Here is a 15,181-nt window from a genome sequence, read left to right as displayed (position 1 = left end):
CTTTCCAGGCCCTCATGGGAGAGCCTGGAGTCCACAGGGTCCTCGGAGGCCAGAGAATGGGCACTACACAGCAAGAGAGTGGCCCCATTCCTTTCCTGTCTTCCACACTCTGCCCCCCCCCCCCCAAAATCAGGCTGTTTGAAAAACCCTGAAACATCTGGGCTGAGGATGGTGAATCCAAATTTCTACAGAGGAGGACCTCAATGAGGAAGGCGAACCCTCAGCAAGCACTTGATTTTGTTTGTTTTTCCAGACGGGGTTTCTCCGTAATAGTCCCGGCATTCCTGGAACTCATTTTGTAGACCAGGCTGGCATCGGACTCACAGAGATCCGCCTGCCTCTGCCTCCCGAGTGCTGGGATTAAAGGCGTGCGCCACCACCGCCCGGCGAGCAAGCATGTTTTATTATTGGTTTTTGTGGCTATTAGGATTCTGTACATACGCAGCTCGGGTTCTTGTCTGGCACCTTACCTTATTAACGGGCGACCCACCAGCTCCGTTCATCCTTTCAGTGGCACCTCGGATTGAACCCAGGGCTATGCACACCACAGTAGACAAATACTCTACCACGAAACTCTATCCCCCAGCTCCTTTATGTATTTATGCTTAATCTCTTTTGTGTGTTGGAGAGGCATGTGGAGATCTGGGGACAACCTGTCCAGAGTTGACTCCTCCCTTCACTGTGTAGGTCCCAGGGATCAAACTTAGGTCATCAAACTTGGCAGCAGGCCGCTCTACCTGCTGAGCCATCTCATTGGCCCTATTTACTGAGTCTCTTAGAGAGGCCAGGCTGACCTTGTACTTGATGTACAGCCAAGGACAATCTTGACATTCTGATCTTCCTACCGCCACCTCCTCGGTGCTGTTATATGAGGTGCTGAGTGAGGTTTGAACCCGGGGCTTTGTGCATGCTAGGCGAGCACACTAGCAACTGAGCTGCGTCCCTAGCATTTTTTCTTCACTCAAGGTTTCACTAGGTCTTAGGCTGCTCTCAAACCTGGGATCCTTGTGCCTCGGCTAGATGCCTGGGATTCCAGGGGTGTATGGCCATGCCTCTATCTGGCCCTTAACTTGCCTCTAGAGATAGAATGGTGATCCGTGAGGTTGGTGGGAATTATCCAAGATCACCCAGCGGCATCTAGGTGAAGAAATCTTGAGCAACAAACCAAGATGGCAGACAGGGAGTCAGGCATGTGTTGACCCAGCCCTCTTATGCACCTGCAGGTGCTCATGGGTCTCACTGGCATCCAGAGTGTCCCCTCTCTGTGCTTGCTCTGTGGAGCTCAAGTAGAGCCAGGAAACCATATTTTTAACAGCCACCCCCTCTTGGTTGCCAAAGGACTTTGTTGTGTACAACCAGGCTGGGCCAACAGCATAAGCCTCCCCCTAGCTAATGCCAGGCGGAATGCACCTGCTCATGCCCCACCTCCCAGACGACTCTTTCCAAAATCAGGTTCCAGTCAGGTATAGGTAGTCTTCTTCTTCTTTTTGGTTTTTGGAGACAGAGTTTCTCTGTGTAGCTTTGCGCCTTTCCTGGATCTCGCTCTGTAGACCAGGCTGGCCTCGAACTCACAGAGATCTGCCTGGCTCTGCCTCCCATGTGCTGGGATTAAAGGCGTGCGCTGCTGCCGCCGCCGCCGCCGCCGCCGCCGCCGCCGCCTCCGCCGCCACCACCCGGCCATAGGTAGTCTTCTGATACCAGCCAGAATGGTCTCTCGGTTCCTCACCCAGCTTTGACCTGAGTTAGGTACTGCCAGCTCCCAGCAGGCACTCGGAACACAGCAACCGGCATTTGACTGAGATCAGCGGGGCCCTGCAGTCTTAGGCCGCAGGGGCTACCCTCGTAGGCGGAAGAGGAGATGTGAAGAGTGGTGTGTTCTGCTAACCTATGGGGTTAGCCCAGTGTTCATCCTGGCACATCAATTCACCTGATAAGCAGACTTGGGTTTTTGGTTTGTTTCTTGAGAGGTCGGAGAGATGGCTTGGCAGGAATGGGTACTTGCCGCCAAGGCTGACTACGTGAGTTGGTCAACCTAGGCCCCACACGGTGGAAGGACAGAACTGACTCCCACAAGCTGTCCTCTGATCTCCACATGTGTGCTGTGCCATATACATCCACACAAATCAACAGACCAATGTGAAAACAAATCACAAGACATCTACTTGACTACCAAGCCCAAACTCTGGTCAAGGAGGGACAATTTTCTGTAGATATTCCCAGTAGCCATGTTTTGGGAGGTTGGCTCTGGATAGTTCATGCTTTTGTCTATCACTGCCACTTTATTTATTTTTTAAACAGGGTCTCGCTATGTATACAGCCGTGGTTGGCCTGGAGCTCATTGTGTAGACCAGGCTGGTCTCAAGCTCAAGAGATCTGCCTGCTTCAGTCTCCTGAGCACTGGGATTAAGGTCATGTGCCACCATGCCTAGCTACCTGACATTTGTCTTTAATATTTTACAATGTTTATTTATATGTGGGGGAAGGTAGCCCCTTGAGAAGTTAGAAGAGGGCATTGGATTCACCAAAGCTGGAGTTACAGGTGCTTGTGAGCTGTTTGATGTAGGTGCTGGGAACTAATATTTCTGGAAGAGCTGCAAGCACTGAATATTGAGCTATCCCTCCAGTCTTCACCTGACATGTGGGGGGGGGAGCTACTGGGGGGGTCGAGACAGAGTCTGTATAGCCCTTGTCTTGAAACTTATTATGTACACCAAGCTGACCTCGAACTAGGAGAGATTATCTCTTCTTCCTGAGTTCTGGTATTAAAGACATGTTCCATCAAGCCTGGCTTGAAAAAAAAGAAGTTATATATATATGGGTGTTTTTGTCAGCATGCCTGTCTGTGCATCAGGTGCACGCCTGGTATCCAAGGAAGCCAGAAAAGGATGTTGGATTCCCTGGGGGACTGGATATACAGGTGGTTGTGACCTACCATGTGAGTGATGGGAACTGAACCTGTCTTCTAGAAGAGCAGCCAGTGTTCCTAACTGCTGAGCCATCTCTCCAGCCCCATCACCAGGCATTTCTTAAATACTTGCCAGTTGGTCCTAGGATAGTAGGATGTGTAGAGCAGAACTAGGAGCTGGGAGGGACCAGCGGGCTGACAAAGGACTCAGAAAGCAGGTGCTGGGAGGCAGAGGACGGAGCCATGGAAGGTCCTCGAGCTCAGCACTGTTGGACCAGAGTGATCTGGCTGAAGCGACACAGGCAGGAGCTTCATCGTGGTGGGTAGGGGAAAGAGACACATGTTTTTAAGTCCATTCCTGCCCCAGGCCCCTCCAGACTGAAATAGTTAAAGAGAGAACTAGCTCAGGCAGTCTCCAAGGGCAGAAATGGACCCAGCCCATAGGGTCAATAGTGCTCAAAGCTGGCTGCCAGGCAGTCTGTCCTCGATGCGGCCACCCAGGCTTGTGGAAATGTCAAGAGCTTGTCTGTACTCTGAGCTGGCGTCACCTTTGCGTGGGAACAAAGCGCATGCTCAGGCTGAGCCTGGGCGGCGGGGAGCAAGGAGGCTGGCAGTGATGTGTTCTTGTTTGGTTTCCAAATAGGGACCCAGAAGGAAGAATCGTGAGATTCCTGTGTCACAGGAAAGATTTGGGAGCCTGGCCAAAGGCGTCCATCTGGACTTGAGCTTAGAAGCCACTGCCCTGCGTCTGGGCCCCTGGATGAAACTGCAGGTGGTACTGGCCCAGCACCTGCGCAGCGAGGCTCTGGCCGAGTTACCACCAGACATAGTCTTGAGTTTGGTACTTGGTAGATCTTGTCTGACACTCTTGTGACCTGGCCCAGTCCCTGGCCCATGTAGCATGGCAGGACAGGCGTGGACTTATATCTCACTGTAAGACTGCCCACGGTGGTTGGACAATCCTATTAGGAAGCCGTCCCTGTCCTCATTTGGAGGATAAAAAACTAAGATTCATTTCCAGTGCCCTGCCCAAGGTCACACAACTGCCTCTTCATTTGGCTTAGTTGCTTAACCGCTGTAAGGGACCGCTACACGCTAGGCACGGACCTCGGGGCTAGGCACGGACCTCGGGGCTAGGCACGGACCTCAGGGCTAGGCACGGACCTCGGGGCTAGGCACGGCAGTGAATTTCGGAACGAAAGCTGAACGGGTAGCAGAGGAGGGTGGAGCAGGCCTCTCCCAGGAGTTGGCATTTATGTGGGGCCCTGTGTGACAAGAGGGTCCGGAGCGCCAAGAGATCATTGTTTTCCCCTCGAAGTCAGCGGGTGGGATCCTCTGGGTGGGCTCTCCTCCAGGAGGTCTGCCACCCCTGTCAATACGAGCATCTGAGAGAGTCTTCAGCCTGGTGGGAGAGCCGGAAGCCATGCCTGGCCACAAGAAGCCCGGCGATACCCAAGGGTACCCTGGAGACTTGACTAGGCCCAAGGACACTAACGCTGAGGCCCTGACTCCAACTGGTCTGAGCCAGGCAGGTGTTTCAGGTAGCCTAGGGCTGAGTTATGGGAGGGTGAAGGGTAAAGTACTCAGAGTGTGAGCATCTCTGTCTGATCTAGCCTCAGGGAAGGGGAGACCAGGGGTGGAGAGAGCCCTGGACCAGCGTAGACCACTCGCCTACCCGGCCTTGACACTGCTGTCTAGCTGCTGGGGTTTTTCTGGTCTTAACACTGGGCTCCTCCTCAAGTTCAAAGGCTCCCAGACTCTTCCAGTCTGCCCCGGGCGGGCCATCTCACAACAAAGGGAGCCTGGGGGCTGAAAGAACACACTTCCCCGGACGAAAACAGGTTCACATGGAAGAGTGGCACCAAAGCCGGGGTCCGATGGCACAGTGCCTCAGCCCTGTGAGACAAAGCTGGCCCTGAGCAGCATGTCTCGGGGTGCTGAGGGCCACAGGAGTCTTCAGGACACCTGAAGGCAGGGCCGGATAGGAGGAGGGGAGCAGACTCTGATAGGAAGCTTCTCGAATAGAGCCCTCTGCTAAGAGGGGAGGATGTGGGACCCAGTGATTGCACTGGACACAGCCTAGCTCTGTTCCTGAGCAGACGCAGCCTTTTAGCCTACAGGCAGGCGATCCTGAGAAGGATGAGTAAAGTCCTCGGGAGAGAAGAAGCATGCTAAAGATATCCTTCAACCAAATAAAGCCAAATAAAACCAACCAGCTGGTGAGGGGGCAGGGCCCCTGACCTGTGACCCCAACGCCCCACCCCCATCCCTGGGCTCACTCCCTGGGGAGAACAGCAGCACTGGCCTCTTTAGCTCAGACAGCAGGGCCTGTGGCAAAACCCAGGCTCAGTGGATGAGGCAGTGATGTGGCGCTGCCATTTACCAGCGTGGTAGACTTGGTTCTCAAACCTCCTGAGCGGAACAGGAAGCAGCCACCGGGGTGCTTAGGTTACGAGACAGACAAGTGACACACCGTCATCTTTAGTTTACTGAATTAGGAACATGGTTCTATTTCTAGAGACCAAACAGCACCACCTTCCTGGGAGAGACTCTCCTTTGTCCCAAGTCTTCGTGCATCAGCTGAACCCTGCTCACCTGCAGGGCAGGCGGCTTCCTAGTGGAGAAGAGCAAAGAAGGCCTCCTCCTCCTCCTCCTCCTCCTCCTCCTCCGCTTCTACCCACCCCCCAAGGAACCCCAGCTTCCCCTCGGCACTGGGGGAGCAGCCTCACTTTAGAGACATGGAATCGGAGTGAGCAGTGCTCTGAACTGGCCTTTGCCAACAGGAGACACTGGACGCTGCCTAGCGGCGGCACACACTAAAAAAAAGGCTGCAGAACACCACAGTTTCAAGGCCACAGATTTGATCCTGGACTCCAGTCCTGAAGGCAGGGCTCAGGCAAGGGAGCACCACGGCCTGCTTCCTCCTCCGAGCACGGGGACGGCCATGCCGCAGGCAGCCAGGTGGTTGCCCTCCTGATTGGACACAGGAAAGTTCCGTGAACTGGTCCACCGCGGGGCCTGAGCGGCACCATCTTTCCCCTTCATGTCCAAATTCACCGTCCCATCCACAGTGCCAGTGGCCTTTCTGGGTGGGCAAGGCTCAGCTTCTTCCACCCACAGCCACCTTCCACTCTCCTTCCAGCAGAGCCAGAGTCGGGCATGAGGTCACCGCACTCAGCACTCCCCATCAGTCTCCCCAGTACCAGCTGGGGGGAGGGCTAGCGGGCATCTGCTTCAGACTTGGCCTGCCCTCACCACCTGCACCCCGTTGGGAAGCCGACTCCCCGGGTCAGCTCAGCTGCCAGCTGGCTGTCCTGCAGTCCAGGACTCACATTCCTTGGCCAGCTCTCTCTGGTCCTCCCCAGTCCTGCTCTCCTGTGGCTGTTCCAGGCCCCACTGCTTCCCTGGCTTTCCTAAGTTTTTCCAGTGACAACCAGGGACAGGCACCCACTCCAACTCTGGATCCAACTGATCCAGATCTACTCCGGATCTAGGAGTTCAGGCTGAAAGAGGGGGAGGGGATAGCGATCCAGAGGCAAGGGGCACTAGCAGAAGTCCCGGGCTATTCCAGGGGAGGTTGAGGCAGGGAGTGCAGTCTTGAGGGAGCAGTGTCTGTCAGGCCTGTGGTAGCTGGGGTCCACAGGAAAGCTTCTTGCTATTCTTTGAGCATGTCGGAGGTACTCTTGATGGTTTGCCAGCCACCTGCAGCTTCCACACTTGGCCCTAAGGATTCCTGTGGGCTGGCCTGCGGCCGCCGTGTGAACCAACAATGCAGTCTGCACTCAGACCACCGCCCAGAGTCACGGTGTAGAACCTGCAGCACGTCAATGACTCGCTGCCCACTGGTTCCATGGCACCTGCAAAGGCCAAGAAGCTTGTCCCGCCTTGGCACTAGCCTTCTGTGCCTACACAAAGTTGCGCCAAGACTGCTCTAAGGCCAGACTAAGGTGAGGTCATCACGCTCTGCTCGCCGTGGTCCACACTCCAGAGGCGGTAAAACTCAGCGAAGTCCACATAGGGCTCAACCCGGCCGTCCTCACCAGGTGGGAGTGAGTGGGCAGGTCTGGAGCGGAAGAGGCCCCCATCGGAGCTGGAGCTGCTGCTCTGCGTGTGTGTGTTGGTGGACTGGAGGGTCAGAGTGGGACTCTGGCTGCAGAAGAAGGGGGGAAGGGTCAGTCTGGGGTAGCTGCAGCAAGGACCCCAACTTCCAACCTAGTGACAAGAGTGGTTCTTTAGCCACGGGCCTCTCTGACAAAGATCTCATAAAAGCCAGCTGGCCAGATGTTCTTAGAGAGAGATAAAAGGGCAAGTGTACTTATTTGTTTTGTTTTGTTTTGAGAGTCTTGCTATACAGACAGGAACTCGTGATCCTCTTTAACTCTCCCAAGTGCTGGATCACTAGCATCCACCATGAACAGCCCTCAAGCACCTACTTTTTCCCCTTTTCTATATGTGTGGAGGGGTGCCCACAGAAGCCAGAAGGCAGCATCTGACCTACTGGAATTGGCGTTACAGGTGGCTGTGAGCCACTTGATACGGGTGCTGGGAAGCACTCAGGTCCTCCGCGAGAGCAGCAGATACTCTCCACCACCGAGCCGTCTCTGCAGCCCAGTGTCTCCAGGGCACCCTTAGCACCACGGTAAGAGGAGTGTGCTATGGGGTTGAACCCAGGAGTCCATGCACGCCAGTCCACTGCCGCTCACTGCGGTACAGCCACAGTGCCCACCTTTCTTCACAGAGCTTTCTAGATGACAGCTCAAGGCTGGCCTAGGTGACAGGATAAGGCTCCGAACCCGGAGAGGAGGAGATCTGTGAGTCGGGGAGTCAGACAGAGTGAACTCTTGCCTGGCCGGCTTTGTGGACACAGCTGGTGGTTTCCTGGGGAAGCCTGCTGGGGAGAAGAGGCTACCCATGGTTCCCAGATGTCTATCCGCCCCTCCCATCCACAAAGGTGGCTGCGGGAACAGGAGAAGGGAGGCCCTCGGAAGAGGCAGAGGCAAACAGGACACTCCCTCCCCGCCAGCCCTTCTAATTGGCCACATCCGGCTAAGCTCTATCCATGTAGAGGGGCTGGGTGCGGCAGCTGTATTATTCCACCAATGTAGGGCTGGAATGTGGAAACCAGATCCCCCTGGAGGGGCAGGGTGGGGGCAGGGTGCAGAGTCAGAAATCAAGGGGTGGGTGGACCACAGACCTGTCAGGCAGGTCTGCACTTTGCCCCTCCTCTCAGGCCGTGGCCTCCATCCCCAGTGCCCTTTAAACTAGACAGCTGACAGGGATGGTAATCAGGGAGAGAGCAGCAGCCCTGGGGAGCCAGTGCAGGCCAGGCAATGTTCCCCGACTAGAGATGCACGAAACCAGTGACCCTATGTCACAAGCTCCTGAACAGGAGGAAAACCAGAGAAGCTGCCCACGGATGAATGCTGGCCCGAAACACCATCCGTCAGCTGCCTCGCTCCTTTCTCAGGCCTCCTTCGCTACCCTGTCCGAAACCTCCACCTGCCCCAGGTCCAGTTTTAACACCTACTGGAACTAATGTACCAGCTCCTTCCTGCCTGTGTCTGAGGAGACTCCTGTGGGGAACTGGAGAGAGAGGTCCAAGCCTCCAGGGTCCCCAGGCCTCAGGGCCTGCCTCACCCCACCCTGCCGGGCCCCAGGGCTTGGCTGCGCAGGCCCCCAGGACTCCCCAGGTTCACGGCTTACTTGGTGAGGGTGGGAGTGGCTTCGTCCAGGGTGGGGGCACTGTGGGCGCCATTGACCATCTGGCCCTGAGAAGGCATGACGAGGGAGAGGGTCACACTGGTCTTGCTGGTGTTCTGGGCACTTGAGTAGGGCACAGAAACAGGGTACACACGGCCCCCTGCAGCAGGAGAGAGGGCAGGAGGAGTGGAGATGAGTCTGGAGGGAAGCAGGGTAGTAGGCTCGAGGCTGCTCTGAAGTGACAAGGGCTACGTGAGCTAAGAGGCACCTAACGCCCCAGCGTGGCCCTCCACCCTTGGGGTGGCCCGGAGTAGATGTTCCTGAATGGCAGTGGGACCTCCCTCCAGCAGGGAAGCCCACCGAGGATCGCAGCAGGCGTGGAAGGTCATGCTGCATGGCCTAATGAAAGGGTGACTGGCTGGCTTTGCACAGATGCCTTCATCCAGAGGGTAGTCTGTTTCTGGTTGAGGCTGACCCAATGAAAATATGGTTGCAATAACAGGCCAGAGGGACTCCAGGAACCCGGGTGTCCATGGGAGAGCAAAACCATGCGGAGGCGGGAGCTCCAGGGTTTGCTTGTTTAAAAACAGAAGGAAATGTAGCCCTCAGGACCAGTACAGAAGGTCTGACCTCTGTCCAAGCAACTTTATTCAAGGACTAAAGAGGAAATAGGGACAGAGTGAAATGTCTCCTCAGCCCAAAGTGGTCGGACACAGTGCCAGGTTCTGGGGTGAACCATCTGTCCCCACACCTGACCTCATCCAGGTCCCATCATGCTAGAGCCTTTCCCTTTCCTGTTAGGGTTGCTAAAGAGGGTGAGAAGTGACCATGCTCCTGGCAGGGCACAGGCTAGGAGGCACTCCACCACCAAGGGTGGCAACTATCCCCTCTGCTACCTGCCTTTGTGACGGTACACGGTGTACTCATGTATCAAGACTTTGGGGGGTGGCCCAGGCAAGTGACATTATCCTCACTGTACAGACAAAAGGACTCAGGACGGACTTGCAGCTCGGAGTCTCTACATCTGGCAGCCTGTGCTGAGCAAGGCCAGGCCCCGGCTTCCACCTGCATTCCCAGCAGCGAGCTCCCCTCGCCCACTCGGCACTGCCTCCAGCCCAGGACTCACCGTGGGTGCTCCTGTCTGCAGGGCAGCTGGCATACACACCTGGGGCCGGGGTCGGCGCAGGCTGGCTCATTTCACCCAGTGGGTAGCCAAAGTTCCTCACCAGCAGGGTCATGTCCTCATGCCGTGGGCAGAACTTGGCACGCTCCCCACCACTGGCAAAGGTGTCACCGTGGATACGCTTCACACGGTCTACCACAGCCTGGGCCACGGCATCCAGGGAGGTCTGCTTAGCAAATTCGGTGTCAATCATGGCTGCAATCTCCTGGGGGGGGTGGAGGGAGAACTCCATGGGGAATGCAGGATGGCCCAGGGGAAGGGGCCAAAATTCCAGGGCCCAGTGGAGGAGACTTAGGGATCACTAGCCTAGCAGGTGAAGGAAGTCTCTGCCAGTTAAACTGTAATCTGAGCTTTTCAAGCTGTTCAGGATAATCCTTCTGGAACACACTGAGCAGAAAGGTGTGGGAGCCTGTGATCTCTCTCCTGGCTTCCACGCCTCTAAATGGGTAACATCCACCTCAGTGGGGTTACATAACCTAACGGATGCAAGGGCGCTCTGAGGACTGCTAAGAGATGCAGGGCAAAGGCTGCCATTATGCCATCTTCCCGGAGGAAACACCTATTCTACGTGCAAGGCATTTTGTCAGGAACTGCCCTCCAAGAAGTCCTCTGTCTGGTGTATTCTAGAACCTAATAGATGCTTCTCAATGCATCTATTGTGAAGACCAAAAGAGAAAGAGAAAAAAAAAAAAAAAAATCACACTGAACGATCAAAAGCTCGGCAGATGTGGTGGTATATATGTTTGTACCCCAGCACTCAAGAGGCAGACACAGGGGGATCACTGCAAGTTCCAGGCCACACATAGTGAGACCCTGTCTCAAAAAACAAAAATGAACAAACAAAACCAAACAAAAAGACCAAAAGCACAAATTCATGTCCTCTGCCTGACGACTGGCTGTCATATCCTGGGGGTGGGGGTGGGGGTGGGGTGGGGAGGAAGGACCTGGCACTGAGGTTTGGCTGTGTCTGGCCAGCCACACCACCTGAGACAGGATCCTAGACCTCCTCTGTGAGGAAGTCACCACTGGCCCTCTATGCTACAGGCTGCTGGAATGAAGGATGAAATATAATGGGCAGGAAACCCTGGACACAGGGACTAGGTGACAGTCAGGCTTTAGTGAGCGGAGGAAGCGAACTGAGGGCTACAGGACACACCTGTGAACCCCAGCACTCAGGAGGCAGAGGCAGGAGGTTTCTAAATTTAAGGCCAGCCTGGACTACACCACTAGTTTTAAGCTAGCTTAGGCTACAGAGCAAGATTCCATCTCAAAATGGAGGGAGGAAGGAAGGGAGGGAGGGAGGGAGGGAGGGAGGGAGGGAAGGAAGGAAGGAAGGAAGGAAGGAAGGAAGGAAGGAAGGAAGGAAGGAAGGAAGGAAGGAAGGAAGGGGAAAGCAAAGCAGAGAAGGATAAAGGATTACCTTCTCACACGTACAAGAACCATACCAAAGAAAAGAGGAGCAGGCAGATCTGAACTCAAGGTACAGGCAGCCCCCCTTCCAATGCTAGCCCAGCATTGTGTCGCAGGCCTGTGTTCCTCGATACCTGAGGAGCTGGGGCAGGAGGATGCTGTTTGAGACCTGTCTGGTTTACAAAGTAAGTTCAAGCCTAGCTTAGGCAACGGCTTGTCTCAAAACAAAACCAGAATGGGCTGTGACTGTAACTCAGAGGTAGAGCGCCTGCCAAGCAGCCTCAAGACCCCGAGTTCAGTACACAGAACACACAGGTCCTGTGTGACCCTGGAAGTCTCTCTGACGGCCACTGTCTGTCTGTCTTGGATCTCTAAGGTGTAGAGAAATAAGGAGCTCCCAGTGGCTGAGTACTTTTGTCCTCTCACCCTGGAGCTCCCCATAGTCCCCAGAGGGAGAATCTGTCACGCGGCAGGGAAAGGTAGCCCTAGGCCCGGTGGGAAGGGAAATGAGACCAAAGCCTGGCAGCATTCTGGGCAGCAGGCGTGGCCCTTTTCTTTTCTTTTTGGCTTATTTATTTTATGTATGAGTGCTCTATCTGCATGTACACCTTGTGCCACAAGAGGGCATCAGCTCTCACTAGAGATGGTTGTGGGCTACTGTGTGGGTGCTGGGAATTGAACTCAGGACCTCCGGAAGAACAGCTAGCGCTCTTAACCACTGAGCCATCCCTTCAGTCCTGTCAAGGCCCTTTCTGACCCTTTCCTTTCCTGAAGCCCGGGGGGCAGTACAGTTCCCATCTTTTTGCTTCAGGCCCTGGCTTTGGTGACAGCCCTTGAGAACCAGGGCTCCGGGTCGCCAGCACACTGCCCATGGGTCGGCCCGCTATGCTCCACGCCACTTGCTTGCCCTACCCAGCTCACCTGGTTGGCCTGCCCGGGTCCATGGGCTGCCTCCAGGGCCTTGTACAGTCCCTCGGACATCAGCACCAGGAAGCCTGTCACGCCATCCAGAGGCTGTGCGCCGTGGATTTCCGGCTCCGCGATGATGGGCTTGGACTTGGCAGCACTATGGGAGAGTGGAGAGAGGGCTGGTGTGGGAAGGCCCCGGGGGCACTGCTTCTACTGAGGGTAAGGGTCTACACTCAGAACAGAAAACTTCTGACTTGCTAAGAGGGAAAGCAGAGCCGTCTCCTGAGGCGGCCCCTAAAGTGAAGCCCAGGGGCAAGAAGACAAAGGTCAGATGGCAGATCTGGGCTCCACTCTGGGCTTCCTGTCACAGCCCCAGCCTGGTCTGCGGCAGGGCGGGTGGGAACGGAGCATCAAGATGGCTGTTACTTGTGTACGTATTAACTGCTAAGGTGGTCTTGAGTAGCCTCCACTGATTTACAATTATGTACCCAAGGATGACTTCCGGCTCCTAACGTTCCTGCCTCTGCCTGTCAAGTGCTGGATGACAAACCTGGACCACCACGGCACCTGGCTGGGAGGTCATCTTTCAAAGGCCTATCTGTCAGCTGGGTGATGCCATGGATACCTGTGTTCTCGGTACAGGGCAGCTGTGACAGGAGAAGGATGTCACAGCCAACACGACATAGGCACTACCATGGGTCATCTCAGTCTGGGTCACTAGAAAGAGCTATTTTGAAATAAAAATAAATTTAAAAGCCAATAAAAGCCCATCCTCTTGCTATAACTTGAACTCTGCCAAGCTTGGTGTCTATTTCACTTGATCTTAGCCAAAAGGCCGAGAAGTGATGTTTAGTGTCTATTTCAACTAAGATTCCATACAATACCGTGGCAGATGTGTCTCAATCATTATAGTGTCAAAATACTCTAGCACATGTGTCCTGTGAGGACATTTTGGACAAAACACTGAGAGGAGGGAAGTCTGGGAACATCCTCAGTGTCATTACTCGGGGTTGCTCAGGTAGATGCTTACACAGCCGTCTGCTGGAGTCAGCGTCTTTTACAAGGCAGCTGTGCATGTGTGGAGGGACAGATGCCTTCATGGGAGCAGAGGCACATGACCTGTCCTGACCACCCTGAGCTGCTCCGTGTCATGCCAGTCAGATGTTAATAAAGTGGTTCAGAGAGAAGACAGAGGGCAGAGCTTGGGGGTGCGCCCTCGCTCCCATGACACACAGAAGCACACAGTGCATGTGTGTGTGCTAAGACATCTGGAGGCAGGATACACAAGGGACGAGCAGCCTCTGGGGGGGGGGGGACGGGGGACGGACTGGCTTGGGATGGAAGGCTGCATGCACCCTTTCTGGAGTGTTTTAAGTCACAGACCTCCTACCCAATAAAGTAAACAGAACCCTGCAAACTAGGGACAAAGCTTTCCCATACTGACATTCAGATTCTGGGAGGAGAAGGAATGTTAACTTAGCCAGGAAGCCTGGCCTTGCTGAGGGCGTCTCTAGTAAAAATTTTCTGGCTGTGACACAATGCTGGAGTGGCACCACACAGGCACGTGTGAGAAGTTCCCCACCACAGCTAGCCAGAAGCGAAGGACCAAATTCAAGCTGCCTGGGCCCATCACCAATACCATGACTGGCCAGGGTCCTGAGTGTCTCCATGCCTCAGTTTCCCCTCATGGACATGCCTGTGGGTTAATGACAGGACCCAGCTTAGAGGGTCTAGGTAGGAGGTGAACAAGAGGTCATGCCTAAGGAGTGAGCACACCAGGCCCGGCAAAGGCTCACCAGGACCATCCCTGCCCCAGAGGGAACGGCCCTGGACGGGAACGGATGAGTCATCCCCCAGCTCTACCTGGCCTAAGTCACAGACAGGGACTAAGAGCCCTTTGGTCTTGTCAGTTCCTGTTCACGCATGCACCACGCTGTCACTGGACCCTCCTGCCAGGCTCTGTGGCACTTGTGCTGCCCTGGACTTGGTCAGTTCCCTCCTCGACCCTTGTGGGCCTCGCTCACGGGCCAGACTGCTGGCCTGGGCCCACTGCACACCCAGCTCTCTGGAGGCAGAGGGTGTCTTCTTGAGCCCATAGCGCCCCCGCTGCCGCGGCAGCCTGGGGTGTTTTTACCCCAACTCCTCTGCCCTCACAAACGGCTGGGGCTGCAGGGATGACCACCTACCTGAGCAGGTCAATGTCGGTGTAGCCGTATTTGACCTTGTAATCCCCAATGCGCCTGGTGCTCTCCTGTCCACAGATGATGCCCACCTGCTTGACCTTCCCTGCATCCAAACCTACCGAAGAGAGGACAACTCAACAGGCCCGTTTCCCCTCAGTGCAGAGTGGGAGGGGATGGTGACGAGACAGCCACACACACGGTGAGTGAGAACAAAAGAAAGGGAAAGGGAAAGGACGCCCAGGCGCCACAGAGCGCGACAACGCAGTGTCCCCGCGCTCAGTCCCTAACCTCCCTGTTCCCGCAGGTCTCCGAGCCCCGCCTCCCCCACTCACCCAGCTGTGAAAGGCGGAAGAGCTCATCCTCATTCTCCGTGGTGTGGTCCACGTTCAGCTGTGTCACCTGTAACCCATCCACCGTGGATTTGCACAGAAGGGCCCGGTTGGTACCTGCAGCACAGTTTGACCAAGAGTGAGCCGAGGGAGACACGGGACCCACTGACACACCAGGGGAGACAAGCAGACGTCATGCACCAAGGGGCTCAGCCACGGGGGCGATTCGCCAAGCAAGGGCAGCTGAGTCAGGACGGAAGCAGACTACATGTTACAGTGTGTTCAGAGGACTGAGCTTACTAAGACACTGGTTCTTAGGGACCCATACCAAGTCCTCAGGTCATCATGGCACAGTCTCTGTGGTTGCTCTCAAACCATTTGGGAAGAAGGGGCTCCGGAGGAAACAAGACTGGCCACAGGACAGTAACTGTCGGGGCTGGAATGGGGCACGGCGGTTCACTAACTACTATTTACCAGCCGTTTTACATTCTGCAAGTTGATCCCTAAGGAAATCTTAAGAAAAGGAGGAAGAGGAGCTGGAGAGATGGCTCAGCGGTTAAGA

The 15,181-nt window shown here is 55.3% G+C and overlaps 1 protein-coding gene across 2 annotated transcripts in view; it reads right to left on the bottom strand.

The window, feature by feature from the left end:
- Positions 1 to 5,375: 5,375 nt before the first annotated feature.
- Tab1 (TGF-beta activated kinase 1 (MAP3K7) binding protein 1) overlaps positions 5,376 to 15,181 on the bottom strand; it is a 36,132-nt gene continuing 26,326 nt past the window's right edge. The window contains exons 6-11 of one of the 2 annotated variants that reach the window (XM_042264884.2): positions 14,623 to 14,736; positions 14,294 to 14,405; positions 12,120 to 12,264; positions 9,732 to 9,993; positions 8,609 to 8,765; positions 5,376 to 7,055 (exon numbers count right to left, since the gene is read on the bottom strand). In XM_042264884.2, the coding sequence (XP_042120818.2) occupies positions 6,848 to 7,055; positions 8,609 to 8,765; positions 9,732 to 9,993; positions 12,120 to 12,264; positions 14,294 to 14,405; positions 14,623 to 14,736 (998 nt within the window). In that variant the 3' untranslated portion in view covers positions 5,376 to 6,847. The remainder of the gene's footprint in view (positions 7,056 to 8,608; positions 8,766 to 9,731; positions 9,994 to 12,119; positions 12,265 to 14,293; positions 14,406 to 14,622; positions 14,737 to 15,181) is intronic. The other variant, XM_076556354.1, reaches the window with a different exon arrangement.

Source organism: Peromyscus maniculatus, chromosome 20, assembly GCF_049852395.1.
Source record: "Peromyscus maniculatus bairdii isolate BWxNUB_F1_BW_parent chromosome 20, HU_Pman_BW_mat_3.1, whole genome shotgun sequence".
NCBI lineage: Eukaryota > Metazoa > Chordata > Mammalia > Rodentia > Cricetidae > Peromyscus > Peromyscus maniculatus.
The sequence above is the reverse complement of the archived record's forward strand: the minus strand, read 5'-3'. Positions and strand labels throughout refer to the sequence as shown.